The 26842-nt window shown below is 43.0% G+C and overlaps 1 protein-coding gene across 2 annotated transcripts in view; it reads left to right on the top strand.

Moving 5' to 3' along the window:
• The first annotated feature begins 10495 nt into the window (after nt 1-10495).
• The window catches only part of FYCO1 (FYVE and coiled-coil domain autophagy adaptor 1), a 37944-nt gene continuing 21597 nt past the window's right edge, over nt 10496-26842 (top strand). Inside the window, exons 1-9 of one of the 2 annotated variants that reach the window (XM_080340739.1) lie at nt 10496-10613; nt 13957-14063; nt 15183-15308; nt 18951-19057; nt 19830-19973; nt 20748-20841; nt 21230-22123; nt 24763-24855; nt 25800-25918. In XM_080340739.1, the coding sequence (XP_080196865.1) occupies nt 10559-10613; nt 13957-14063; nt 15183-15308; nt 18951-19057; nt 19830-19973; nt 20748-20841; nt 21230-22123; nt 24763-24855; nt 25800-25918 (1739 nt within the window). In that variant the 5' untranslated portion in view covers nt 10496-10558. Of the gene's footprint in view, nt 10614-13956; nt 14064-15182; nt 15309-18950; nt 19058-19829; nt 19974-20747; nt 20842-21229; nt 23861-24762; nt 24856-25799; nt 25919-26842 lie in introns of both variants that reach the window. The other variant, XM_080340738.1, reaches the window with a different exon arrangement.

Genomic DNA, 26842 nt, shown 5'->3' with positions numbered 1-26842 from the left:
CCAGTTTCACATCCGCTTTCTCCCAGTCTCTTACCATACTTGGTCTTTATTAATCCCTCCCTGCCTACATCTTTCAGCCATGGAAGAGGATTTTCCTTTTGTCAACTGATGAGGACAGAAAGGGGAAATCTGCTGTGTACTGGATTTATTTAGCTTGACTTTCACATTCAGAAAGGGCTGTCAGGCATTGGAACAGGCTGCCCAGGGAAGTGGTAGAGTCACCGTCCCTTGAGGTGTTTAAAAGGCACATAGATGAGGTTCTCAGGGACATGGTTTAGCACTAGAGCTAGGTTATGGTTGGACTCGATGATCCTGAGGGTCTCTTCCAACCAAAACGATTCTATGATTCATTTCCATTGTCCATGCAAAGAACTTGATGAACTGATGCACAAACCTAAAAAAAACCCCAAAACAAACAAAAAACACAACAACAAAAAATCAACCAACCAACAACAAAAACGCCCAAACTAAAAAATCACCAAAACATACTGAACATTTGGTACATATTAAAAAAGTTACACTTCTTGACAGGTGACTTTGCTCGAGGGTACCAGAAACACACACCCCTGAGAGGAAACCACCCCAACAATGCTGCTGTAGGGGAAAGTGGCGGTTTTTCCCGCAAAGACATTTAAAAACTCTCTGTTTTCATCCCGGCACTTTCCCCAGCCTCCCCAGTGCCTCCTCCCTGATCCGCCGGGGCCTCTGCATCCCGCCAAGGTGCCGCCGAGGTTTATAAATCTGTAAAGGGTGAGCGTCACGAGGATGGCGCCAGGCTCTTCTCGGTGACAACCAATGATAGAACAAGGGGCAATGGGTACAAACTGGAACACAGGACATTCCACTTAAATATGAGAAGAAACTTCTTTTCAGTGAGGGTGACAGAGCACTGAACAGGCTGCCCAGGGGGGTTGTGTTGTCTCTTTCTCTGGAGACATTCAAAACCCGCCTGGACACCTTCCTATGTAACCTCATCTGGGTGTTCCTGCTCCGGCAGGGGGATTGGACTGGATGGTCTTTTGAGGTCACTTGCAATCCCCGACATTCTGTGACTCTGTGACTCTGTGACTCTGTGACTCTATGAATCTGTGCTCCCGCCGCCTCCGGGCCCGGCCGGGCGCCCGTAGCGTAGCAGCCAGCCACCGCCCCGGGGGTGGGGAGGCACCTCCAGCGGCCTCACGGGAGTTGTAGTCGGCGGGGAGCGGCCATCGGCGCCGGAGCTTCACCCCGGGCCGTCTCTCCGCGACATGGCGGCGGCCGCGCAGGTAACGCGCGTCACTGCCCCTGACACCCCGCTGGGGGAGCGCGGAGGGCGGCGGGGAAGAGGCGGCGGCTGCCGCCGAAGGGAGGCTGGGAGAGGAAGTAACTTCAGCGGCTTCCACTTGTTGCCTCTCGGAGCTCGGCTCCGAGGGGAGGAGTCCCGGTGGGCATGGAGGGGGGACGGAGCAGTGCCGCGGCCCTGCGGCGAGGTGACTGCAGGCCCGGCAGGGCGATCTCAGCCCGCGGGGTGACTGGGCCCGCACACACAGGCCATGGGTAGCCTGGGTGGTGGCCAGTGTCTGCCTGAACACTGGTCCAGAGGGACGGGGAGCTCCTGATCCCTCCAGGCCAGCGCCTATGCGGCTGCCATCAAGGCCCAGTCACCTTAGCTGTCATCTTTTCCACCTGGTGAGCAATGATTTTAGGCCGGTATAAACGCTGCCCTCTGTTTTCTCTCCTGTCACCCACCCCTGAACGGACCCTCCGAGTCCTCCCCGTAGGTCGGAGCAGCTGCCGGAGGAGCAGAGTCACCCGGCGCCCTGCTAGAAAAGAAATATCTGTCCGTGTCCGTGCCCTCACCCCTTACAAAGTGCTGACGGGCGAATATTTGCCACGGCGCTAATCCCGCTTGCCCTTGTGTCGGCAAATCTCCGGCAGACGGACGGACGGACGGACGGGGAGAGTTTTGCTGGTGTGCGGAGCGGCTGGGTCTGTCTCCAGGGCAGATGGTGGGTTTGCAGCCGGCCCTCCTCCGGCTTACGTTGATCCTGGTAATCCACAGCAAACAAGGAAAAAAAGAATAAAAGTGAACCTTTAGTGTAATCATCATCTGCTGCCTTTGGGCTCTGGATTCTCCTGGGGCAGAGGTCCTGTAGTGGTGAGTGGGGCTGTGGAGGGGCTGTGCCGTGTTTTGGAGGCTGGTGAATTCGTTGCTGCTGCAGCTGCATGTTTAGGAGCTCGGGGCTGTTATGTTTTCTCACCCAAGTTGACTACTCGGGTCATTGCACCCGGCAGATTTTTACCAGTGCAAAGGTTTGCTTGGTGTATGGAGTTAGTTTGCTATAGGTGGCACTCTCCCGGTTCATCTCATCCTTGAAACCGAGTTACTTTTCAACTGTAAACAAAGAGGGAGGAGTAGGAGGCCTGTGCTTCTTTAATGCTTGAGAGTGAAAGTGGGTCGTTGATTATATCCAGCTCTGACTTCATGTGTCTGTGGAGGTGGGCTGGGATTAAACTTTCAGAGTAAAACATGGGTTCTGTTTTGTCAGCAACCCAGTGATCTGTTCTCTATTGTTCTCTGTTTCTTGTTTTTGGTTCTGATATGATGTTGCAAGACATGCAGCTGAGGAGATAAACTGCCTTGCAGTAGTGTGTTTTATGTTTTCCAGATATTATTCTGTACAAAGCAATTTCCTAAAGCCTTCCAATAATCCTCGTGGGAGTGCTTGAATTTAAAATATGTTCCAGATGTTTCAAATGGTGTTTCCAAACATTCACATTTAGAAAACTGCACAGCAATTAAAAAGTTGTATCTAAAATAGTGTGGTGGAAAACAAGTGATAGTTGATTTTGCTCTTCTTGTTGTAGTATATGCATTTGAACATCATTTCCCTACTTCTTCTGAAGGGCCAGTTACTTAGTTATGGAGCCTGTTTTTCTTGCATAAAGGACCCTCTTATGTACACCATCTGATAACAGTGAAAGGGTGTATTGTGTTTCCAGTCCCTCTCTCCACTGCTAGAGGGGGTTACATAAAAGGAACAGGAATTCATACTCATGTCCTGGGGGCCAAGGCCCACTAAGACTTGGTTGGTGGGGGTTCAAGACCTAAAGGAACAACTAGGGAGAGAAAAGTATTCAAAATGTAAAGAAAAGTATGTATAAAGTTGCAGAAATTATCTGGTGAACTCAAGGAAAAGTAGTGCTGAAAATTGTTTTTAACTCAAGTGGTTATGTGTTTTTCTTAGCTGATCATATTTAAAAATTAACAATCGCTTCTTTGTCAAATAAACACCAAACCTTTCTAGTATTCTTTAGATGCTGCTGAGGTTATTAAACTGAAGGGAACTGTAAGACCCCTGAATGTTTTTATTGTTACACATTGTTATTTGTATTCACTTATATTACTATGTTTCTATTTCTGTTTGGTTTTGCCGGTGCAAGGAAACTTTTTTTTTTCTATCTAGTCTAGTTCATATTTTCATGTAGTAATTCCAATTTGTCCAGGGAATGGTGGCTGTTTGTGTCCAAAAATTCTATAATAGTAGTAGTTTTAGACACTTTACCCAATTGTGTTTAGAGGAAGGCTCTACAGTTTGTAACACTGGTAGAAAGAGTAGAACCTTCTCAGTCTCAGTGCTTGGAAGAATTCTGAGAGACTGTTGCTGCACAGGGCCTTGACTTGTACACCCTTCCCTTCGCTTTAATACTTTTGTCCATCACAGTATTAGGTGATTGCTCGTGGTAGAGTGGTCTTAGCAAAGTAATTTGTAAACAGTTAACCCCTGAGTGTGTCCACCATAACGTTTAATTTACTGCTGGGAAGGAAAATGGGCACAGGAGAGGTCTTGCTACTTTGCTATTACTGCAAGCCCGTTTCAGGTTTTGAAAGTGAGCAGGTTGGATCAGGGTGTCCCTGAATAACTGGGCTGACGCCAAGCCTGTGTCACCTATGAGGCCGGCTGTTCCCGGCCAGCTCAGCTGTGCCAGGCTCATGCAGGCCTCTCTTCCCGAGGCTGTTAAACTTTTGGGGTCTGTAACACTGAAACTTCCACTTGACGCAAAACTGGTGACCTTCACTGGAAAACCAATGAGAAAAGAGGGAGAGAGGAAATACTCTGTGCTTCCTGCTACAGAGGAAAGAAAACAATTTTTGCTGTTGGCTCTGGGCAGCATGATTCACTTGACAGCCTGTCAGTTTGAGTTGTCTCAGCGTGCTTCTTGCTTAATGTGCTTTCCTCACCTCCTATTTGGTCTGCATGTGCATGGCCAAAACCTGTAATTTTCAGTGTTGCTTGTTGCTGGTTCACTGAGAACTACAAATAGGTCAGGAATTGCCTTAGGGAGCTACCGCTGCTGTTGGCTGGATGGAGGACAGATGGAGTGCTACACACAGGCAAGTCTCGACACCCACCTGCCAGACTTCCCAAAACCAGTAGTTGGAGGCAGCCTTTTCAAGTGCTTCTGAAACCTTGGCTTGGAGGGATAGTGTGGAACGGTAGATACAGAGGTAAAAAATCCTTCTAAGGAAAATCCCTGTTCAGAGTTAGGGTGTGATGGTTGTTGCTCTTAACTCTTCCAAAGTCTCAGAGGTGCCTGAGATGCCTTAGGCTGTGCTTGCTAAGAAGGTAACAAGGCTCAGAGACCACAGAAATGTGAGACTCTTTGAAGACTCTAAGATTGTACAATGAGTGAGCTGAGTGTCATGAATCAGAAATGCTCCTTTTCAGCTGCAAGTCCTCTAATGTTTCTGTTTCCGTAGGTATCTGTACCATATGGTGCTCGTCAGAGTAGCATCAAACATCAGGTGCATGCCTTAAAAATGTGTAAGAGGTTTAAATAGTTGGGTGAGTTACAGAGAGGAAGAGCAGGTCTTGTGGCAGGGAGGGTATCCAAGAATGTGGGGAAAATGGCAGAATAAGAGTGTGAAGAGGGAAATAAACCTTTTCATTTTTGAATGAAACCTATTTTTTCAACTTGCTATATGGGCACTGAGGCGAGGGGGGCGATTTCCCCTTGGGGGAGTGAAGTAGGATGGGAGTAGCTGAGGAGAAGCAAGCCTCTGGGAGAGTTATGGTTAGGTTAATTTGTAGATGTCAGTAAACACAGTGTAGCATTCCTGATATGGGGCAAGGTCTGGCGTGTTCTAAGGAAAAAGGGCAGATGAGTTTGTTAAAAGTGATACTAGTGCAATTCCTGTTATCAGAAGAGCACTCTTCTCCTTGTGAAGTGACTGCTTCCTCAAACAGGCAACTTGTCTCATCATGAGACAGGGCTGAGACAGGGATGTCTTTGTGAGGTGCATGCAAGCTCATCCCTGTGTTGTTGTTTGCGGAAAGTGGTCATTTGAGTTCATGTTGTTCAACAGTAACTGATGTGAGAAATACCAGAGACAAAGCAATGTATTCTACAAGTCAGGAAACTGTGTCCCCGGTCTAATTCGTCTGTCCTTAGCAAAGTTCAGTGTAAAATTTTGAAACGGTTTAAGTTGGGCCTTGGAGTAGGGGTCCAATTCAGTAGGTGCAACAGTAAAACAGCTTGTTTGGGTTGCCAGTGTTCCCCACTCAGGGTTAAAAATTAACCATATCTCCTGGAGTTATCCTGCCACTGGTATACTTCTATCTCTTCCTTAGTTTTGACCTTTTTCTAAGAGCAGTTTGCAAATACAAGGAGTAGGGTGAATGCAGGCCAGTTGTCTACAGAACAAGGAAAAGATTATGCAAAATTTTACTGATTCTTTTGTGTCAATCTCTCCTGTCAGCTTAGGGGTGCAAGCAGTATTTTGTGAATGTCATTAGTTTGTGTTCTTATGCTGTAAAATGCAAATATCCCTAGAGTATAAGGGCATCCCCACAGAAGGGCTTTGCTGTAAGAAGTCTCTCTTCTGCTATGATATGATATTCTGTGAATTTATTTTTCTAGACAACTATTTTCTGCAAGATGCCTTTTATTACTAAATGTTTATACGCCCGAACCCTTCAAAACAAGGTTTGTGTGTATAAGTGTGTGGGAAATCCAGCATAGGTTTGCAGTGTAGTCTCCTGTTTGAAGTACTAGGAGAAATAAAACAGTGTTTCTCCCGAATCATATTTTTGTAATTGAAATGTGAAGGGTTTTTTTTTGTAGAAAACGAAGGGGGAAGACTATTTAAGAAGAAAATTTCACTTCTTGGAATGGAAACAAGATTCAAAACTCCAAATGGAAACCTTAGCTGACATTCAGGCTGTGCTTGCCTTTTGTTTTTAATCATCCTACTTAATGTAGTCCAGTGTGCGTTTTTATCAGTCACATATATTTATATGCAGTGTTAATGCACTAAGAGTTGAATTGCCCAGTAAAAGCATGTGTGTGTACATGAGAGAAGAGTCATGCTGTCTTTTTTGCAGTTCACCTCAGAGCCTGATTTCCAGCAAACAGTACTTTAGCTTTATGGATATGCAGCTTTATATACCTGCATGGTACAAAATGAGAAAAGCCAGCAGCACAGCTGCACTAAATTCTATTTGGACTCTATGTTTCCTGCAACAACAAAGCACAAAGTACTTTTCCCAGACAGTTACTGGAATTATTTAAATAAATCAGTGGTGTTATGGTTCTGAGCGGTAGATACTTCCTTTTCCCAGTTCTTCCTTCATCTTTGCCTTGAGGTTTGCATTCAGCATTCTTTTGTCAGTGTATCTTGTAACCAACTGTATGATCAGGTAGGTCTTTTTTTCCACACACTCTCCAAATATGTGCCCTGCAGTTATCAGTCAGTATCTGCTCTTATGGGACAAATCACATTCACATTACACAAGGCTATAACACAGTTAAAGTTGTTGTGACTCATGTACATAGGATTTGGCTCAGCATCCTCACTTCCGTGTTTTATTTCATATAGAGTGTTAGAATAGGTACAGAATTGCAGGCACCAAATAATTAAAAGTCTCGTGATACCAGTGGAGGCCATGTGATGAAGTGCCCTTCTTTGGAATAGCTAGGCCAGAATAGTTATGTTAACATGAAATGTTTCCTTAAGCAGTAGAAAGTAGTGGAACTTGGTTTCCAATTCTTTCATCTTGCAGATCCAATTTGCTTTTAAACTGCATTACACTGAGTTTGCAGTGCGAGCTCTGTGCATAGTGTTCACTGAAAATGCAATTGGGTCAGGAGTGGATTCCCTGCTATCAAGCTATAGTATCACAGTGGAGGTCTCACTGGATCTTTATTGTCAATGAAGAGACACTCTGCTTGTGGGCTTCCAGTTTCCTGTTCTGATTGCCCATGAGGAGTGTAATATTTCGAAGACCTCTACCTTCTGTCAAGATGGGCCAAAATTGACCAATGAGTTTAAAAAAATGTAGCTGCTGGAGTTGCAGACATGCCTACAATAACAAAAAGAGAAATTTAATGAAATCAGATTAAAAGTAGGTCATTGTAGCTACCCCACTAACCAATTTAATTGCAGTCATTGAATTTTGTTTACTGTGTGTCACTCTCCTTCAGGTAAATCTTTTCCTGTCAGTGGGCCGTTTCCTTTCTGTTTCTTTTTTTAATCTCCAGGATATCCTCCTCTGTAAAGAAGATTGTCACCCCCACACTAGTACTTATACCAGCAGGAGAGGGAGCAGCCACCTTCAGACATCAGCAGGCAGGGCCCAAGAGCTCAAGGAGGGACTGGTGTCAGGCCCTGTCTTGCCTCCTCTGCCATGCTCTGTGCCAGGTCCTTAGTGTGGCTTCACCAACGTCATTGCAGAACTGCAGTTTTGTGCAAGTTAATGCTGTTGACCTTAGTCAAATGCTATTATATAAGAGGTAACAATGCATTACCTAAAAAGCTTCTGACCCAAAGCAGGTCACTCGTGCCTGACACATGTATCATGCTGTTCTCACGTAGCAGATATTTACAGACATACATAATAGGATAGGAAATGCTGGAGGAACAGGGCTGTGCTCAAAACAATCCTGGGCAAAATATTCTGTGATCAGGAAGGAGTAGATCAGGTGTTTACAGAAGCTCTTCCTATTTTGAAACCCCGGGAGATCAGTTAAGGTACGTTGTCGGCTTTCTTTGCCATAGGAAGTGAGAGCTTCCTCTGAGATACACTGTGTTTTGTAAGAACACCTCTGGAAGGGTCACAGAGGAGAGACTTACCTTTCTCAACATTTTGTGGAGGAGAAGGCAGGTAGAAAAAGTTTCAACACATTCTCCTTGTGCAATAGTCCAGGTCCAAAAATCCCCTTCGTCTCTGGGAAAAGAAAGGAGTAAATGCATGTCTCATGGGTGCGAGCTGATGGCAAGGAGCGGAAAAGCTGTGAGACCTTGCTACCTGTAGTGGGGAAAAGAGTAATTGGGAGGAGATGAAGAAGAGGAGTGGGCTATGCAGCTACATGCCTCCAACTGGGTTGTTGTCTCTGTTCAGGGCTCACACTTTCTGCCTGGGAGGTCCTGGCAGAGATAAAGATTAGTATTTTATGCTGCTTTGGCACAACAGGATCAACCCATTGGGAACATGCTGCCTTCACTTGTGCTGTGCTGCTGAATTGTTGTGCACACAGTAATCATTTATCTGTGACTTCTGGGCAAACACACTAAATTACATATTGCCAGTGGGGCTGGGCCAACTCTAAACCTCCTTAATGCTCCCCCGGTAAATCTCTGCTTGGGCAGTCTGCTGGGAACCAGTGCTTGACAAGGTCCCATGCTGTGCCTGTCTGCTGTAGGATGCCCCATGTCCTGCTCCCCACTGGCTGTTGCAAAATAAGGACTCAACTGCCATCTCTTCCAGGCTCTCTATACATGCCTGTGTTTGGCCTGGTCACTGTTGTCCTGGCATGCCTCTTGCTTAGTCTTTGTGCCTCTGGAGCCTTGAATTGGAACTTGTTCTGGCCTTTGGGAAGGATAGGCAGGATCCTGTTGTTGGTCCTTGTGCTTTTCCCCCATTGTATGAGGAAGAGCATTTGGTTTAACCACATGTTTTAGCTTGCCATTGCCCACATTGCACAGTCTTCTCACCTATGCACCTTTCTGTAACAGTTGCTGAACTGAACAGATACGGCTGATATTACCATGCGTGCCCAGAAAAGGAAATGTTGACACACTGGGTTTGTTATTCTTGCGTTTTTTCTTTGGTACCCAAACTCAGCAGGTTGCCAGGAAGTGGTGGTGCTTAATGTGATCACGCAGTAGAATCAGGATAGGAATCTTTGAGTATGCAATGTTGTTGATCTAGGGTAAAAAAAAATCAAGCTTGGCACCACAAAAGGTTGTCTGGTCTATGCTGTACTAGCTTTCTCTCCCTGAAGCAGCACAAGTTGGGGTGAGGTATTACTTTTCCAAGTAATACCTGGGTACATATGGTCGAAGGATGATCCATTTGATTCATTCATACACCTAGTTCAGCCATACCAATTTAGTTATTTTGGGAGTGAAAGGAAAAAAAAGAGAAAGGAGATATAATCACAACCTCATCACATTTGTATTTCGAAAGTTTTGTAATATTTTTATTACAACTTAATTTAATTGTATTTAAGCTTGAATGATCACAAAAGCAGAGAAGTGTAATGGCAGATTTTCTGAAGATTCAGTACTTTGGGTGTTGTGCTTGCTGGAAAATTTGCAGGCAGAATTATGAACAACCTTTGAACAGGGTGCTTAGTAAATTCCCTATGCAGTTTCTGTGTGCTATTTTTGGAATGATTGTTCCTAGGTTAGTGTTAAAAAGTTTGTGTCCCCAGGCATGATTGTTTTAGTAAAGTGTTTGAAGCGTTTAATTTATTTTAATTCATTCATTTTAATTAAGGAAAGCTTTCCTATGATTTTCTCTTGTCATTGTTCTAAGTGAAGGAGGTAGTGCAAGGTATATTTATGCAACCAGGGATGCTGTAACAGAGCTTAAAATAAAGTGGTGTCCTCTTACATGTGTTGGGAACAGTGGGTTCTGAGGAGAGGATGAGAGATATTTCTCATGCTGAAACCAGTATCCAATACTATATCTTTTAGTAACTCTAGTGTGTGAGTTGCTTCAATGCCAGAGAATCAAACATGCATCATTTTTTGCCTCCTTCGCCTATGCCTAGTCTGTGTTTTGAAAGTCTCTCTGAAATGGAAAAGTGGTTGTATCTTTTTACTCCACAGCCAGATCTGGCAGAGGTTTTTGGGAGGGGAAGTCCTGTGTCATCAGAACCTCTCTCAGGGTCACAAGATGAGTTGCATGAAATGCCAGCCTGAGCTGGGCTGTTAAGACTGTGTTGTAACTCCAGTCAGAGAAAACCTCTCTCTGAGGTTTGCTCAGTAGTTTTGAAAGACATAACTGAAGAAATAACTGAAATGGAAAGTGAAATCTAGAAGGAAATGAAAGGAGGTTCTTGGAAAAGAGTTGGTCTTATGTGAATTCATTACTAAACAGGATCCAAAATGCTAAAACACTGCTCATTTGAGATGATAATTACTTTATTTTTGACTTTTACAGAGATGCAGGTGTGACAGAAGAATAATCTTTGTCAGCCCAGTGGTCATCAAGGATATGAACTCTGCACTTTTTATCTAGATGGATGAAAAGCTTAACAGTCCAGAAGGCGAGCACCTTTGGTCTTCAAGATGGCAGCAACTGGTGGTGAAAGCCAGCTGCAGCGGATTATCAGAGACTTGCAAGGTACCGTGCCATGCTGACAGATTCATTCTGTAGGCTGGACTGCATCTTCCGTGCTTTAGATAACAGAGAGTAGAAGTTCTGTTTTCAGGTGTGTAACACTTTTGTCCACCAACTGTAGCAACATAGCTCAAGATGTGTGATGTGCTCAGTAGAGATGTGACTCCTCTTTTTTTTTGTGCTCTACCTTCTGTAGGATCCAAAATTCCTAAATCCTGCAAATTTAAACATACAAGATGACAAATAAGTTTTACAATTTAAAAAAATGTGTCTGTAGGATGTGCAGTGCAAGCTGGGACTTTGTTGACATAAGTAGAGCTATGCTGTTACAAGACTTCATGTGAGATAAGGAGAAGGCCTGATTTTTAGGCGCTCCCTTGATGGGAAGCTGTTGTGGAGTCTCTGCTCATATAGGAAGGGAAAAAAAACAGAAGGCAAACTAGACTGGGAATGGAGACCCAGAGGAAGTGTGCTGGAGAATTTGATCTGTTGTTCTTACCACAGTGGAACATGCTTTCTGTACATCTGACTTGTCCTCCACTAACAGTAGCCAACCTCATTTTCCAAAGTTCCATTGCAGGCCAAAATTGGCAGCAGATTCATAACTGTTTCCCTGCTCTGTCTCTGTTCTAATCAGCTGCCTATAGAAAGATCCAGATATTTTTCCTTCTAATTTTTATTAAATATTAATATAAGGTATGTTATGATCAAAGCTGGGAATCTAGGTCTTCTTGTAACATAAAAAGGAGATCTATGTGCTTGCTAGCAAGAAGAGGTTTTAATTTGCAAAGAGTATTGAGTGTGACTGGGAGCTAAGGCTCACTCAGGCACCTCAAAGAAGTACAAAACCAAGCAGAAAGGAAGCTCAAAATCAGGAATTTCTGATGCTGAGAAATGCAGCCTTTTAGGGCCAGAGTGTCCAGGAAGACAGCAGAGTTTGCTTGGACTTGGAATTTCTTAACCCACTACAGATGTAGGTTTTATGGAAGAGGAGTTGCTGCATGCTTATTTTTCTGTAAATTATTTTTCCCATTTGTGTTTTGTAAGCAGCACAAGCTGAACCTTCCTGAATAAAGCATGGAGAAGATAAATGTGCTGACTGAATGACTGTTCTCGTGTTACTGATCCCCTTTAGCAGATTACATGCTTCGTCCTTTCTAGTTAGAGCTCTGTTTGTCCTGTGGCAATAAAAAAGGCTTTTAAAAATATATTAATGGCAAAAGGCAAACTAGAAATAACATTGGCCCATTACTTGATGAGCATGGTCACCTTATTTACAGGGACACAGACAAAGCCAAGATGTTTAATGCTTTATTCACCTCAGTCTTCAACACTGATGATGGACTTGGGGGCCCCCATAACCCTATGTTAGAAAACCGTGGCTGTGAGAATGATAAACTCCCAATCAATCTGGAACTTGTACAGGATTTGCTAATCCAGCTACATCCTTACAAGTCAATGGGTCCTGATGGGATTCATCCAACGGTGTTTAAAGAGCTGGCTGATGTCATAGTGAGACCTCTCTCTAAGATTTTTCAATGCTCTTGGAAATCTGGAGAAGTGCCGGATGACTGGAAGCTGGCAAACATTGTCCCAATCTACAAGAAGGGCAACGGGGATGACCCCCGCAACTACAGGCCTGTCAATCTCACTTCTGTGCCTAGCAAAATCATGAAGAAGATCATTCTGGGAGTTATTGAAAAACATCTGAAGGACAATGCAGTCATTGGTCCCAACCAGCATGAGGGGATATTCTTGCTTAACAAACTTAATTTCATTCTATGACAAGGTTACCCACCTAGTTGACCAAGGGAAGCCTGTTGACATGATCTTTTTGGATTTCAGTAAAGCCTTTGATACTGTCTCTTACATTATTCTCCTGGACAAGATGTCCAGCATACAGCTGGGTAAACACACAGTGCAGTGGGTGAGCACTTGGCTGTCGGGTCGGGCTCAAAGGGTTCCAGTAAATGTGGTTATGTTGGGCTGGCAACCAGTCACTAGTGGGGTTCTGCCAGGATCCATCTTAGAGCCAGTGCTCTTCAATGTCTTTATAAATGACTTAGACTCAGGACTTGAGGGATTACTTAGTAAGTTTGCTGATGACACATAATTGAGAAGAGCTGTTGACACTCTTAAGGGCAGAGAGGCCCTGCAGAGGGATCTGAACAAACTGAAGAACTGGGCAGTCACCAACCACATGAACTTCAATAAGAGCAAGTGCCGGATTTTGCACCTGAGACACGGCAACCCTGGTTGAATATACAGACTGGGGGATGAGATGCTGGAAAGCAGCTCCATGGAGAAGGATCTGGGGGTTCTGGTCAACGGCAAGTTGAACTTGAGCCAACAGTGTCCCTGGCAGCCAAGAGGACCACCTGTGTGCTGGGTGCAGCAAGCACAGCATTGCCAACCGGGCGAGGGAGGTGATTGTCCCACTCTGCTCTGCAGTGGTGCGGCCTCACATGGAGCACTGTGTGCAGTTCTGGGCAACACAGGATAAAAAAGATATTAAGCTACTGGAGAGTGTCCAGAAGAGGGACACAAAGTTGGTGAAGGGTTTGGAGAGGAAGCCGTATGGGGAGCCGCTAAGGTCACTTGGTTTGTTCAGCCTGGAGAAGAGAAGACTGAGGGGAGACCTCATGGCGGCTACAGCTTCCTCACAAGGGGATGAGGAGCAGCAGGCGCTGATCTCTTCTCTCTGGTGACCAATGACAGAACCCAAGGCAATGGCAGGAAGATGTGCCAGGGGAGGTTTAGGTTGGACATGAGGAAAAGGTTCTTCATCCTGAGGGTGGTGGAGCACTGGAACAGGCTCCCCAGGGAGGTGTCACGGCCCCAAGCCTGACACTATTCAAGAAGAGACTGGACAACACCCTCAGACACATGGTGTGAACTGTGGGGTTGTCCTGTGCAGGGACAGGAGTTGGACTCGATGATCCTTGTGGATCCCTTCCAACTCAGGACATTCTGTGATTCTATTAATACCTTAATGTGCACATGAGACTGCAAAAAGTTGTTTCTCTTTCCTCTGCTGAAGAATCAGTTAACAATTGTCTGTTACCAGTTTTTGCTGAGTGTCAGAAGGAGGTTTTGCTCTTTTTAAGAAGTAGTCAGCGTACATACTTGAGCTCTCATTTTTTCATAGATGTTGTTTAATTGCAAGTATGTCAATAAGCTTTTTGCACTGTTGTTAAGACATTTGAACTGAAAGAAACTGAATACACATGCATAATGTACAGGCAAAACCCCCATTTATTTAGTTGTTTATGGATCCAGTCCTATATATTCTATGTTTCTACGATACTCTTGCATTAGTTAACCATTCTGGTGTCTTGTTTTAAAGATGCTGTGACTGAACTAAGTAAAGAATTTAAAGAAGGAGGGGAACCGATCACAGATGACAGTGTCAACTTGCAAAAGTTCTCCTACAAGCTTGAATACCTTCTACAGGTAAAAAGTAATGTGTGTCATTTGTAATCTACGATCAAAGTTAGACCTTGTTTTCTCTTATTACCTCTGCAGTATGTGGGGTTTAACCCAGATAATAATAAATATCCAATTGAGTCTTTTTTCTTTTTTTTTTCCCCTCAGTAAGTGGATGGAAATGTGTGCTGCTTATTTTACTTATTTCAATTGAAAGTAAATAAATGTAAAAAAAAGGCAGTGCTGACAGTTCGATTGAAGAATGTAAGGCATTTTTCTGTTGATCTGAAACATTTCAGCTTGATTATAAAAGATATATCCAGCTTAATTATCTTGGAAAAACTGTGGTAGTGAAATCTTGACAACATTTTAATGCAAAATAAATACTAGTAAGCTGTGCATGATGCAGATATAGTGGCGTGGGTAATTTAGAGAATTTTTTAGAAATTTCACTTTGGAAATTCATTTTTATTGTATGGAAGGTTTACTGCAAAAGGCTGATTTTTAATCTGGAATGCCGCTTTTTGGCCATCCTCAAAATTTAAGTAGAAGACACTGCTTGGCAAATTGAAGTTGAGTTTGCGTAGCCTTGTGTCTTGTCTACACATACTGTAATCACGTCACTGATTGCAACAAAGACTTGCTAATCGAGCCTTTATCTAGGCAAGGGAGTTTTAATTGGGTTGCAGAGGCTTCAGCAGAAGCTGAAGACTCCTTTGGGATTTAACTGCTCCAAGCTGCGATCCATACCCTTGCTGCATTGCTGCTCTGAACATGAAGTAGCTAGGGCAGGTTTTTCTGATGTGTCCGTGTGTGCTGTTGCCACACTTGATTGCAGGTCTCTCAGCAACTGGTTGTTACTTCTTTGTTCCTGAACAGTTGTTAAATCTGTTGCAAGTCTTTGTTGCAGCAGTTTTGAGTAGATGTTGGTATTTTAACTAGACCTAGAGCATTGTTACCTGTTACTGTCTGTAAAGTAGCTTTTCTAACTGCTGGATTGCATCAGTGCAGTGCAATGTGTCCTTTGTGAATACGAGTAAAACTAAGAGGAGTCATGAAAGCACATTTCTGGGAGATGAAAGGAATTCCAAGTAGCCATATATATTTAATTTTTGCTCATTTTACTTTTTGTTTTCCATGTTTAAGTTTGACCAGAAAGAAAAAAGCACATTGCTGGGAACCAGAAAAGACTACTGGGATTATTTCTGTGACTGCCTGGCAAAAGTCAAAGGAGCTAATGATGGAATCCGCTTTGTCAAGTCTATTACGGAAGTAAGTATATCAGTTAAGCATCATAATATGTGGGTTTTGTTTTGGTATGTCTTTTTAGAGAGCAGGAAAGAAAATACACTGTTTTTAACATACAGAAAAAAAGGTTGGGAATTTTCATTTTTAATTCTCATATAAAGTATGAAAATGCAAGATTACTTTTTTTACAAGGGGACTAAATTATATAGGATTGGATAGCTTGACTCATGTATTTTGAAGACCACTTACACAAGTGAATGGTCCTGTTTGTCTCTAGCTGTGCCCTGCCTTTTCATACACTTAGTGCCATTTTCTCTAAAAATGAATGAAAAATGAAGTAAAGGGTAGAGCCTGCCACCTCTAGCACAGTTCAAGGCAGGAGGACTTCCTCTAAGAGTACAAGGATTCACCATGTTTCGTATTTCTTAAGACTTTTTCAACTGGTCAGTAGAGCTGAGGAGGACTGACCAAGAGCAGCGTTTCATCTTCTATCTCAACTTTGTTCCTCCATGTCAAATAGCACAATGTAATGGCTCGTGGTGGTTGTATTTATTTCTTCGGGTAAGCTGTCATGAATAGGACAAAAAACTTTATTTTTATTAGATATGGTAATAAAAGCTTAATCTAAGCCGTGTTATGTCTTCAGCTCAATGAGTGGGTGAAGTAAGTGCTGTGAGAAGATTTCTGTGCTAATCCTGAGTCTTTAGAGTCATTTGAAGAACTTCCCTCATGGGTAAAAGAGGTGGTGGCGTGGTGGTGCTGGCCACCCTTGTCCTGATGCTCAGTGCTGTTATCTGTGAGCAGTGCTAACCTGTATTAGCAAGTTACCATTTACAGCAGATTTCCCTATTCTCTTAGCAGTTCCTCCACAGCAGCTCTACATAACGTTGTCTTGAGCTGAGAGGGAGCTGTGATAGTCTAGCAGAGCCAGGCTCTGTGTTCCCTACCTTACTTTCTTCCCTCAGCAACTTGGGCAATATTGAATTTTGCTGCTTCAAGGTGAGCAAGCCAAGGAAGGGCTCCAGTTTGTTTTACTGCTGGGAAGGGAAACAGGAGAGAGCCATGGATATTGGGTTTGACTTTCCCACTACTTCCAGGAAGACAGGAGAAGGACAGTGACCTCTGCTGCAGGGAAGATCCTCTCACTGTAGTTGCTGGCCCTTAAATTCTCAGCAGCAGTAGCCAATCTGGTTTCTCTGCAAAGGGAGACTGTGCTGTAGCCTTTAACAGTTGCCTGTGGCATCACCTGCATATTACTACTCGTAAAGGCTCCTCTGCTTTTTCTTCCTTTGTCAGTACCTCTGGCTGGTTAATGGTTAGCATGATATCAGAAATCATTGTCTGGAAGAAGGACATTTTCTGTTTCTGTACGGCCATAGAAATTAGCTTGTGGAAGACTTAACTTTATTAGCTTGTAGTTTAGGAATATGAACCGTAAAAATCAGTCAACTGTTTCAGATAACTAAGCTGGCAGACTCAAGTCCAGAAATTAAATGACAGATGACAGAAAAATATGTTGATTATTTCCCTTCATTAGAGGTGGAAATCAGCAGCCAGTTGTTGAACCTGGCTGGATAGAACATAAAGGTTTCCAAATGTCATTTATTTGCTCACTGAATAGTGCTTGTTGACTTCGAAAGATGGAAGCAAGCAAGGAGGAAAGAGAAATGGCTGTTGCTTTTTAAGAGTGGTCAAACATTTAATAGTGTAATGTCTCCTCTTCTTTGCCTGCAGAGCTTCTAGTATTAGGGTTTATGATATCCTAGAGAGGTGGAACAAGGAAGCAAATAGGAAAACCCTGGAAAGTGTCCGACTGTTAATTAAAACAGAGACCCTTGCCCTTGGTGGCATTAGGTGAGCAGTGAGTTCTGGTTCTTTCCCTTTCAAAAGGTGATTACGCTGAATGCACGTTTTTCCAAGTCTTTACAGCCACACATTGCACCTCAGCTACAGTGTTTGCAGTCAACATGGAAACACTGACAATACCAGACACTGCCTGCCTCCCTGGACTCTGGCAGGGCTTTTTAGCAGGAGGTGGCATGGTTTTGTTTCCTAGTCAAATAGTCTTTGGCTACTTGTAGCTGCATATATGTAAATATTTTCCTCTACTTCTCATCACATACATCTGTTCTAGTATCTCCATGCTTAAAAAGGCATTGCAGTTTAAATTGATAAACTAGTGGAAGTAAGGATAGGATTAGTCCCATGGCTTCCAGTGTTTTCTTTTACTATTCTTAAGAGGTTCACTATATATGTCTAGTTAGGAAAAACATTTGTAACATCTGTGCATAGGGCAGGGATGGCATCTGCCTGGAGAAATATTCAGACATATAGAGAGTGAATGAGGGCAAGAAATTGTTGAGTTGGCAAATTAAATTTGCTGTTTCTGGAGTACTTAGCCTTTGGAAACCATGTTATTTCACACTTTGTGTCCTATAAAATTCAAACCAAAAAGCAGGAAAAGGTGTTGCTTCCTTTGCTCCACATTTCTTCAGCCCATTTCTAAGGAACATTTTTGTATGTAGTGGCTTGCTGAGATAAGTGAGGAACCTGTGTCCTGGGTGCAGAAGCTCAGTAACAGCAAACCCAAGGCAGCTGAGAGTTAAGGTGTTGCTCTCACTTAACCACAGTGGAATATTGATCAGAATGAGAGAAAGCTTGTGTGGCCTTTGAGCCTTCTTTCACACTAACTTGTCAAGCAAAATTTACAGTGACTTGCTAACTTGATCCTCAGCCCCTCTAATACTTTCCTTGGCTTTCATTTTAAAATAATTGATATATTTGGTTTGTTAGTTAGAAGAGCAGTTTGGCTGACTGCTGAGAAATTCTTCTCATCACTCTCATTTTCTGTTCCTAAATTGATTTTGATGGAAAGGAGAAATGAGACACTACTGCATGGTGTTTCAGTATTTTGCAGGACAGCAAATAGCTCAGAGGTAAAAGACAAAACATCAATTCCCAAAGTCAGTAGCAATAACAAACCTTAGTGCTGAGTTTTGTGGTCCCCCTTATATTGATTTAACAGCTGTCTTCATAAAAAGATACATTAATTTTGGTCATGCAGCTGCTCTTGGTCTGTAGTAAGAATTAGATTTTTATCAACTTCATGGCTAAGTATTAAGAAAGGCTTTTTGCATCATCTGGTGTTACTGTGTCGAGGGGATATATCTGTGTATGTTTACATCTTTGTTCTGTGACTAGATCTGCCCTAAAGCCCTTCCAGCCGTGGCCAAACATATCTGAAGTAACCTAAGCAGTCACTTCAGGTTTTGCTGGACATAGTGAGATTTTTCTTTATATTGGCAATTACCCTTAGCATAGTCTGTACTCACGTACGCAGTGTATTAGGTGATTCATTGGTCCTGTGATGCCTTTTATAAGTTAGACAACAGGCAGCTGTAGATACAAATTTGTCATTCGAAAACTATTCCACCCAATGACAGTGTTGGGAGAAGGTGTCTCTCAATGGCAGTTCTTACTACTGCCTTTACAACTAATGGCTTATTGTTGTTTTGTTTTGTTTTGTTTGTTTGTTTGTTTAGGTTTTTTGTTGTTTTTATTTATTTTGATGTTGCTGTTGTTGTTGTGTCACTGTGTAGACTGTTCTAGCCATGTCTCTACAAACTATATTCAGAATTTTCTTTTCTTGTGGTTTCTCCATTCCAGCTACGAACATCTCTTGGAAAAGGAAGAGCTTTTCTTCGCTACTCCTTGGTTCACCAAAGGCTAGCAGACACCTTGCAGCAATGCTTTATGAACACCAAGGTGACCAGGTGAATAGCAAAGTACCATGTTAACTAGTGGGTGCTTGCTCAGTGTGATCAAGCAATATCACTTAGTAGCTATTGAAAGAAATTGAAACCCTTCCAAATAGCTGGCTTAGAGAGCTGGTAATAGGATAGGAAGGATAATAGACCTTTTAGACTGGGTCACTGGTTCATACCTATCTTAGGCTGGTAAAGGTTGAAAGTTTTTGCAGCTAAATGTGCATGCAGTGGGTGGTGCTGATGCTTCTGTATCTCGGTTTCAATGGTGACATTTTTACAAGCATTGAAGATCCTGGGTTTCATCTTCTGTACTGTATGTCATAAGGGAGGATTAATTTGTTGTGCAAGGCCCCAGAAAGCATTTGCATGTATCTCTGTGTTGTCACACAGAGGAACAGCTTGCTACTGTCCAAGGAACACCAAAAATAGTTTGTAGTTGATTGGAGGGGCACTGGGAGGGCTTTTAGAAAAAGCCAGCTATCTGCACAGAATATTTAACTCTAGTTGCTGCTTTCTGTCCCTCATTTTTGATGTATTAAGTGTGTGTTTTAAGTATTTACTGTGTGATTATCCAGTGTATAGCAAATATGTTGTCTTGCCCATGTTTTGCCCAAGCAGTAGAGCAAAAAATATTTTGTGCAGGAGCACCTTTAAAGATATTTCTGTGGAATTCATTGAAGCTGTTTGATTTCATTCACATCAAAGGGATGAGATGTTGGTTGATTGTTCTTCCTTTTTACTCATGAATGAGTATCACTTAACTTTTTTCATTTTCAAGTGACTGGTACTATGCAAGAAGTCCATTTCTGAATTCCAAAATGAGTTCTGACATTGTGGGTCACCTTTATGAGCTCACTGACGTTCAGTTTGACTTGGCATCAAGAGGCTATGATTTAGATGCTGCTTGGCCAGCATTTGCCAGGTAAGATAGAAACGCTTTGTGATTTTGTATATTAACAGAACCGTAAAATACCCACCTGCTACAGAGTCTGCAAAAGCTCCTGCTTTTGCAGGTAGGAATGCTTACGCTAGAGCAGGCATACACTTCCTCTGTGTCATTAGTCTGTGACCAAATTGGACTATTTTGACTTCACTAAACTGTATACCAGAGACCAGAGTTGATGCTTCTGGAGTACTTCCAGTAACTGCAGATTAGGCCCAAATCCCAGACTATTCTCATCTTCACATGCGCAAGAAGTGTCCTTAGCTCCTTCTGTTTTGAGAGCTGAGACGTGTAGTGACAGAATAGCCAGGCAGTGTGCTTCACTTGCAGCAATGATAGAGGTGACAACGCATGGTCACTACAGCCTGATCCCGCCTCAAAGCGAGGAATAACAAAAACTTTTAGGTTTGAACCTGATCTGTTTATATCAGGGAGAGTTTTCCATGGCTGCATGCTGCCACCCTCTGGTTGAGCTGCCACCACACAGCAGCACAATTTCTTAGAGCAAAGGTGTATTTGTTTTTGTGGGTATTGAAATTCACAAGTACCAAGCTCATAATCTTTTACGAGTACCTTTGATATTCCTATTTTGTTTTCCATCAACTAAGTGGTTGTTGGCCCAGACACCAGGCACAGTTATGTCTTTTTATATGTGATAGTTATAACTAGGTAAATCTTACACATAAGAGTAGAAAGACAGGTATATATGTGCTTAGACTTCTTTTATATATCATTTCTCTGTGTGATCAACAGGAGGACATTATCCTCACTTGGATCTTCAGCCTATTTATGGAAGCCCCCAAGTCGCAGTTCCAGCATGAGCAGTTTAGTGAGCAATTATTTGCAGGTAAGCAAATTACAAATAAATGTTTGTGTGGTATGGTAGCTACTTCATTAATTGCCTAGTTCCAGAGAGCTTGGTAGTTTATGGTGATCATGATCCTGATAATGGTAAACTATAAAAAGATTTCTTTGTTAGTTGCTGATTCAACTGAACATGCAGATCTTGTAGAGGGAAAATATACATTCAGAAGACTGCCTACAGATAATGTTTTCATTTATCTTTTGTGCAAACCAACCTCTTTTCCTATAAGCTGATATCTTGTAGTGCTGAGAATTCAACATACAACACCGCTATATGTTGCAAACCTGAATTTGCTCTCATTTGAACATAGCATTTAAATACGTGTGTGATTCCTCTTAAACTTTCTGTTTTTCCCCTTCTTTTCATTTAGGCCCAAGAGTTTCCTTCCAGCCCTGATGCAAATCACACACTAAATGTCGAACAACTTGAAGGTTTTGAAGAGATGCGTGTAGAACTTGACCAGGCTGAGCTGAGGCAGAGGGAACTTCAAGATCGTATTCGCCAGCTAGAAATGGAAAATCAGGAGCTCCAGGCATCTGTCAGCCTTCAGAAAGAACAAGTACAGGTAGAAAAGGAGAAGAGCAATAACTACAGTGAGGAGAACTCCCGGCTGACAAAGGTGATCATAGAGTTACAGAAGCAGTGTGAGGTCTCGCACACCACTCAAAGCACTGTTCATGACCTGCAGAAGTGCCTACAGTCACTGGAACTGAATGCAGTGGAGCAGCAGAAGGAATACTCAAATAAGCTGGGGCAGCTGGTGACCAGCAAGGAAGACTGTGCCTCAAAACTGCAGCTGTTGAATCAGGAGCTGGAGGCCTCTAAGGCTTTGGTTGCCATAAAGGATCTTTGCATCGACGAGCTCAAAGCCAAGCTGAATTCTGCGGAACAGAAGAACCTCAACCTCCTTGCAAAAGTTGATGCTGCCTTGGAGGAAAAGGGCCAGCAAGCCACAGCCCACTGTGACTCTGCCCTACAGATACGGACACTGTTAGAGAAGCTTCAGGAGACAGAAAAGGAAAAGGCAGATATGCAAAGACTCAGTGATGAACATGCATCTCAGCTGAAAGCAGCAAGGGAGGAGCTGCAGCTGAAGGAGAAGGCACAGAAGGAACTGGAATCCAGATACAATCACCTCGCTGCTGACACCAAAGAAGAGAGTGAAAAGCTTCTTGGGAGCCTGGAAACCATGGCGAAGGAAATGGATGCACTTCAGAAGGCCCTGACCCTGAAAGAGAAGGAGATGGCTGAGCTCCAGACCCAGGTAATGGGGTTGCTGGCTCAGGTGGGGTCACTGGAAAAAAGTCTTGAGGAAGCAAGGAAAGAGAAAGAGAAACTTGAGGAGGAGTATGGTAGGAGGGAAGGAGCACTGAAGCAGGAAGCCCAGTCGCAAGCAGAGCAACTTGAACTACAGGAGGGTCACTTAACAAAGGTGAGTCAGACTGTGCATAGCCTTGAGAAGCAAAACCGGAAACTCTTGTCTGAGAAAGAGCATCTTGGACAGAAGGTCAAGGAGCTGGAGGAACAGATGGAGCAGCAAAACTCTACAGTGAGTGAAATGGGTGAGGAGACTAGGAAGCTGAAAGTGGAGAATTCAGATTTGCAGCAATCCAAGAAGAAGATGGAAGGGAAACTGAAAAATGTGGAAGCTTCTAAAGCTTCCCTGGAAGCTGAGGTGGCCAGGCTGAGAGCCTCGGAGAAGCAGCTTCAGAGTGAGATAGATGATGCCCTGGTGTCAGTTGATGAAAAAGAGAAGAAGCTCCGGGGTGAGAATAAACAGCTGGATGAAGACTTGCAGAATGCCAGGAGGCAAAGCCAAATTCTGGAGGAGAGATTAGAGGCTCTGCACTCAGACTATGAAGAACTAAAGCAAAGAGAAGAGACCACCAAGGAGTCTTATGCCTCACTTGAAAGACAGCTGAAAAGTGCCAAACAGCATAGTTTACAAATGGAAAAAAGCTTAGGCACTTTGAAAGAAAGCAAAGAGTCTCTCCAGTCACAGCTCACAGAGAAAGAAGCAGAACTGCAAGGCATGGAGAGCCAGTGTGAGCAGCTAAGAGCAGAAGCTGAAAGACATAGGAAAAAAGCAGAGACTCTTGAGGTAGAAAAGCTCAGTGTTGAAAAGACATGCCTTCATCAGACAAAGCTTATTGAATCCCTTACATCAGAAAAGGAATCAGTGGAAAAACACCAGCTACAGCAGGTGGCTTCTCTGGAGAGTGAGGCAAAAGAGCTGACCTCCAGACTGGCCATGAGTGAAGAGCAGTTGGAGGTCAACCAAAGTGAAGTGTCTAGGTTGCAAGCAGAAGTCCTCGACCTGCGAGTCAAGCTTCAGCAGACCACTGATGAAAGAGAGCAGATGAGAGGTGAGCTGGGAATCACAAAGACTGTCTTGGGTGAGCAGAAGGCGCTTGTCCAGCAGCTGAAAGAGCAAAGTGAGTCACTCAACAGAAACCATGTGCAAGAGCTGATGCAATGTAGAGAAAGAGAGGAAGTGCTGAAAAAAGAACAGGAGACAGCAGCCCGTCAAAAAGCTGAGATGGAAAATAACTTGCTGAACCTGAAGGAAGAGCTATCCAGGGTTAAGCAGTACTTGGAACTTGCTAGAATGGAAAATGAAGAAAACAAAGATCTCCTCCACAGGACCAACACAGATATGGCTGAACTCGGTATTCAGATTTGTACCTTGACCTCTGAAAAGGTGGATTCAGAAAAGCAGTTAGCCCAGGCCACGGAAAGGCTCAAAGAACTGGAAGAACAGACAGCAGAGCAACAGGAGAAGCTGAAGCTTGACATCTCTAATCTCAGACAGGAGAACCAGAGCTTGCAAGAGAAATTAGAGGAGGCTCAAATATGTGTCGCAGCTGTCCCAAGTCTGCAATTGCAGCTGGAGACAGTAAAGAAACAGGCACAGAGTTTCCGAGAGACCAGCCAAGAAGAGCTGTCTGCAATAAAATTTCAAATGAGCACAGAGATTCTAAATTATCAGACAAAATTCAAGGTAAATTAACGTGATTATTATAGCTGAGCGAACTGTGCAAATTTTCCCCCACTTTACCGCCTGCTGCAGCAATTACTAGGTGAAATCCTAAGGTTTGTGTTGGTCAGGCTCTGAGACTGGCATGCAAATACCCTTAGCCTGTGACTCTGAAAATATCTGCACTCATGACTTAGACCTATTTGAAGGTAAAATAACCCTTCAGAATTTTTTGAGATGTATAGTGTGGCTCTCTGAGCACAGTGGAGAGGCCATGTGACAAGGAAAAGCCAGTTAGTAATGAAGAGGGTGATGATTTCAAGCAAATATAGACCGACACGAGATACTTTTGCATATAATTCCCTCATGTATTTTTGCTTTCAGCTGCTCAAGGTAGCAGCCAAGAAGATAAAAGTTTTGGTTCCAGAAAAAATGTGAGTCAGCACTGTATGCGTGGAACAGTGCACTTAAAGGCTGAAGGTTTTATTGTGTTTGTTTTGCCATTCTGAGATAATCTCTAAGACTGGCAGTTGATCAGAGGCTTATGCCACTGGTGTTATCCAGAAATCCCATGGGTTTCAGAAAATAACGTTTCGTTTTCATAAAGGCTTCTTAAACCTCAGTATGATTTGGGCTGTCTCACTCTTGAGCCAAAGCAATTCACAAGCTAGGCCGCCTTTTTCTTGAGAACTGTAGCAGCCCATAGCAAGTAACAGTGAAACACAGGTGGTCTCTGACCGCAGAGGGGAGTTTCCTTGAGTCCATGAGTTGGGCATGTCTTTAGCTGTCTTTAATGAGCCTGACACTGTTGCTGCATGTATCCCATCCATGGCAGTAAGAGCACTCGGGGTTCACAGTTGGGAATTTCAGAGATGAGAGAGTGGATGCTGGAGGAATGCTGACTCCTGCCTCAATCTCTCTGCTAGGCTGTCAGTGAAGAGTGTGGCAAAGTAACAGAGCAACTTGAGGAGCGGAAGCGACAACAGCATGCTGCAGAGGAAGAGATTGCAGCATTACAAGTAGGTGCTTGATCTGATTAAAAGACAAGGTGTTTGTGTCAGCAAGCATTAGCATTATAATTGAGAAGGCAGACAACACCTTCAGACAGATGCCTTCAAATAAATACCGGTGCTGCAGACAGAATACTCAGCAGCCGAACAGTTAGCCACTGAAACAGATTACAAAAAGCACAATAGCACTTAGGATTTGTCCTGCTTTTAAAGCTAGTCACCTTTTATCTAAAACCTAGTTATGTGTACACTTCTTAAATGGTGTTGCATTTTAAAAGGTGTCTGTGTTAGGCCCTGCATACCCACTGCATGCAGCCACGCGTGTGGATCCAACTGTTTGCAGGCTGCAAGAGGCACTGCATCAGATGATTAATCTGGCTGAGAAATGACCCAGATGGATAAAAATACGATTTTTGCAATGCATTTATCAGTTGAGTTAGGAGGGTTATGCTCAGGTGTAAGGAATCCAGAAAGGAGAAAGTTCAAGTTGCTAAACCTGGCCCTGAGGACTCTGGAGTCTATCTTTGACAGAAGTTCATTGTCCTTCGTGTTCCATATAGCTTTAATAAACATAATTTTCCTTATTTTAGTTTGGTTTTTTTTTTTTTTTCTTTTGAAACTTTTGGGTGGTGAAAAAACTTCTAGGGTGTGTTCTTTTGCCATTATCTTTCAGAGATTTTCCTTGATAAAGAGGCAGAAGCTCAACTGACATAGACTAATAAGAATTACAGGCTTAATACTGTCTTACTTTAGAATCTATGCCTTATTCAGTGTGACAGAAGTAATCAGTCATTAGTAAACAACTAATTAGTGCCTGCTTATACAATAATACCTTAATTGTTGGTTTGGCTTTGATTCTTTTAAAGCATTGTTTAACTGTCTCGGTAATTGTGCAATGCTTGGTAAACTGTTGTTTTTTATATGTAAGGAAATACAGTAATTTATTTCACTAGGCTGCAAATACAAGTTTGTCTAGAAAGCTGGATGAAGCAAGAGAGCAGCTGTCTGAATCAGAATTTGCTCGGCTGCAGAAGGAAGAGGAGGTGACATCTCTGAGAGCACTCTTGGAAAGGTGGGAATTTGGGTTCTTTAAACAAGCTGTTAATTTTAAGCCAAGCAAGGGGCCAATAACCAAAATATATTGGAAATTGCTGTAGTTTATGAAGTAGCAAATGTCATGGAGTTTATATAGGCCAAGTAGTGTGTGCACACTGACCAGGAATATGAGACTGACACCTCAGATGAGAAATATGTAAATTGCACAGCACACATGAATGCGAAGTTTAGGTTTTACTGTATTGTTAATTTAGCTGATGACGTAAATTCATTGTATGTCTTCCTTTATGAAACTGCAAGACTTTCTATAACCTCCTTCTACCTTATAGGTCAGTCACAAAATTAAAACACCAATATTGGTCTTTTTTTTTTTTTTTTTTTTCCACAAGGAATGGAAAATTTGCACTTTTTGACAGTTTATTTTTTTCTCATCTGTCCATGAAGTTTCAGGGAATCAGTAAGAATTATCCGAATGGGACCGCATCCTTCATATCTTTGTCAGGTTTCTTATCAGTTTTAAGTATCTAATGTGGGCTGTTTTTCCAAGGTCTGTAATGTGGGCCTGTGTGGTGCAGATTATCTGGCAGTCCAAAATAGCTCTTCGTGAGGCGTGGGCTCACACGGAGTCTGACAGGTTAACCAAAGCCTTGTATTTTTACATTTTTGTGCTTATATTATCTTTGTGGGAAGACTGATGATTTTTGATCTTTTCTGAAGGTTGTCGGTATAAAATCTTAACTCGACAAAATATTTCAATTAGTCTGAATTGGCTAAGCAAGTTCAGACTAGCTCAGCCCTTCATGTCACGTTGCTGTAACATTTGTGATCCATTGGTAGGACTCACAGTACTGAAATTACCGTATTGTCAAGCGAAGACTTACATTTTTGGAAGCTTAGTGGGGCTACTTCTTTCCAGTGACTGTGCAGTGAACTGAGGTGT

The sequence above is a fragment of the Nesoenas mayeri genome, assembly GCF_963082525.1.
Source record: "Nesoenas mayeri genome assembly, chromosome: 2".
NCBI lineage: Eukaryota > Metazoa > Chordata > Aves > Columbiformes > Columbidae > Nesoenas > Nesoenas mayeri.
Note: the sequence above shows the minus strand (reverse complement) of the source record. Positions and strands in the feature narration are given on the sequence as shown.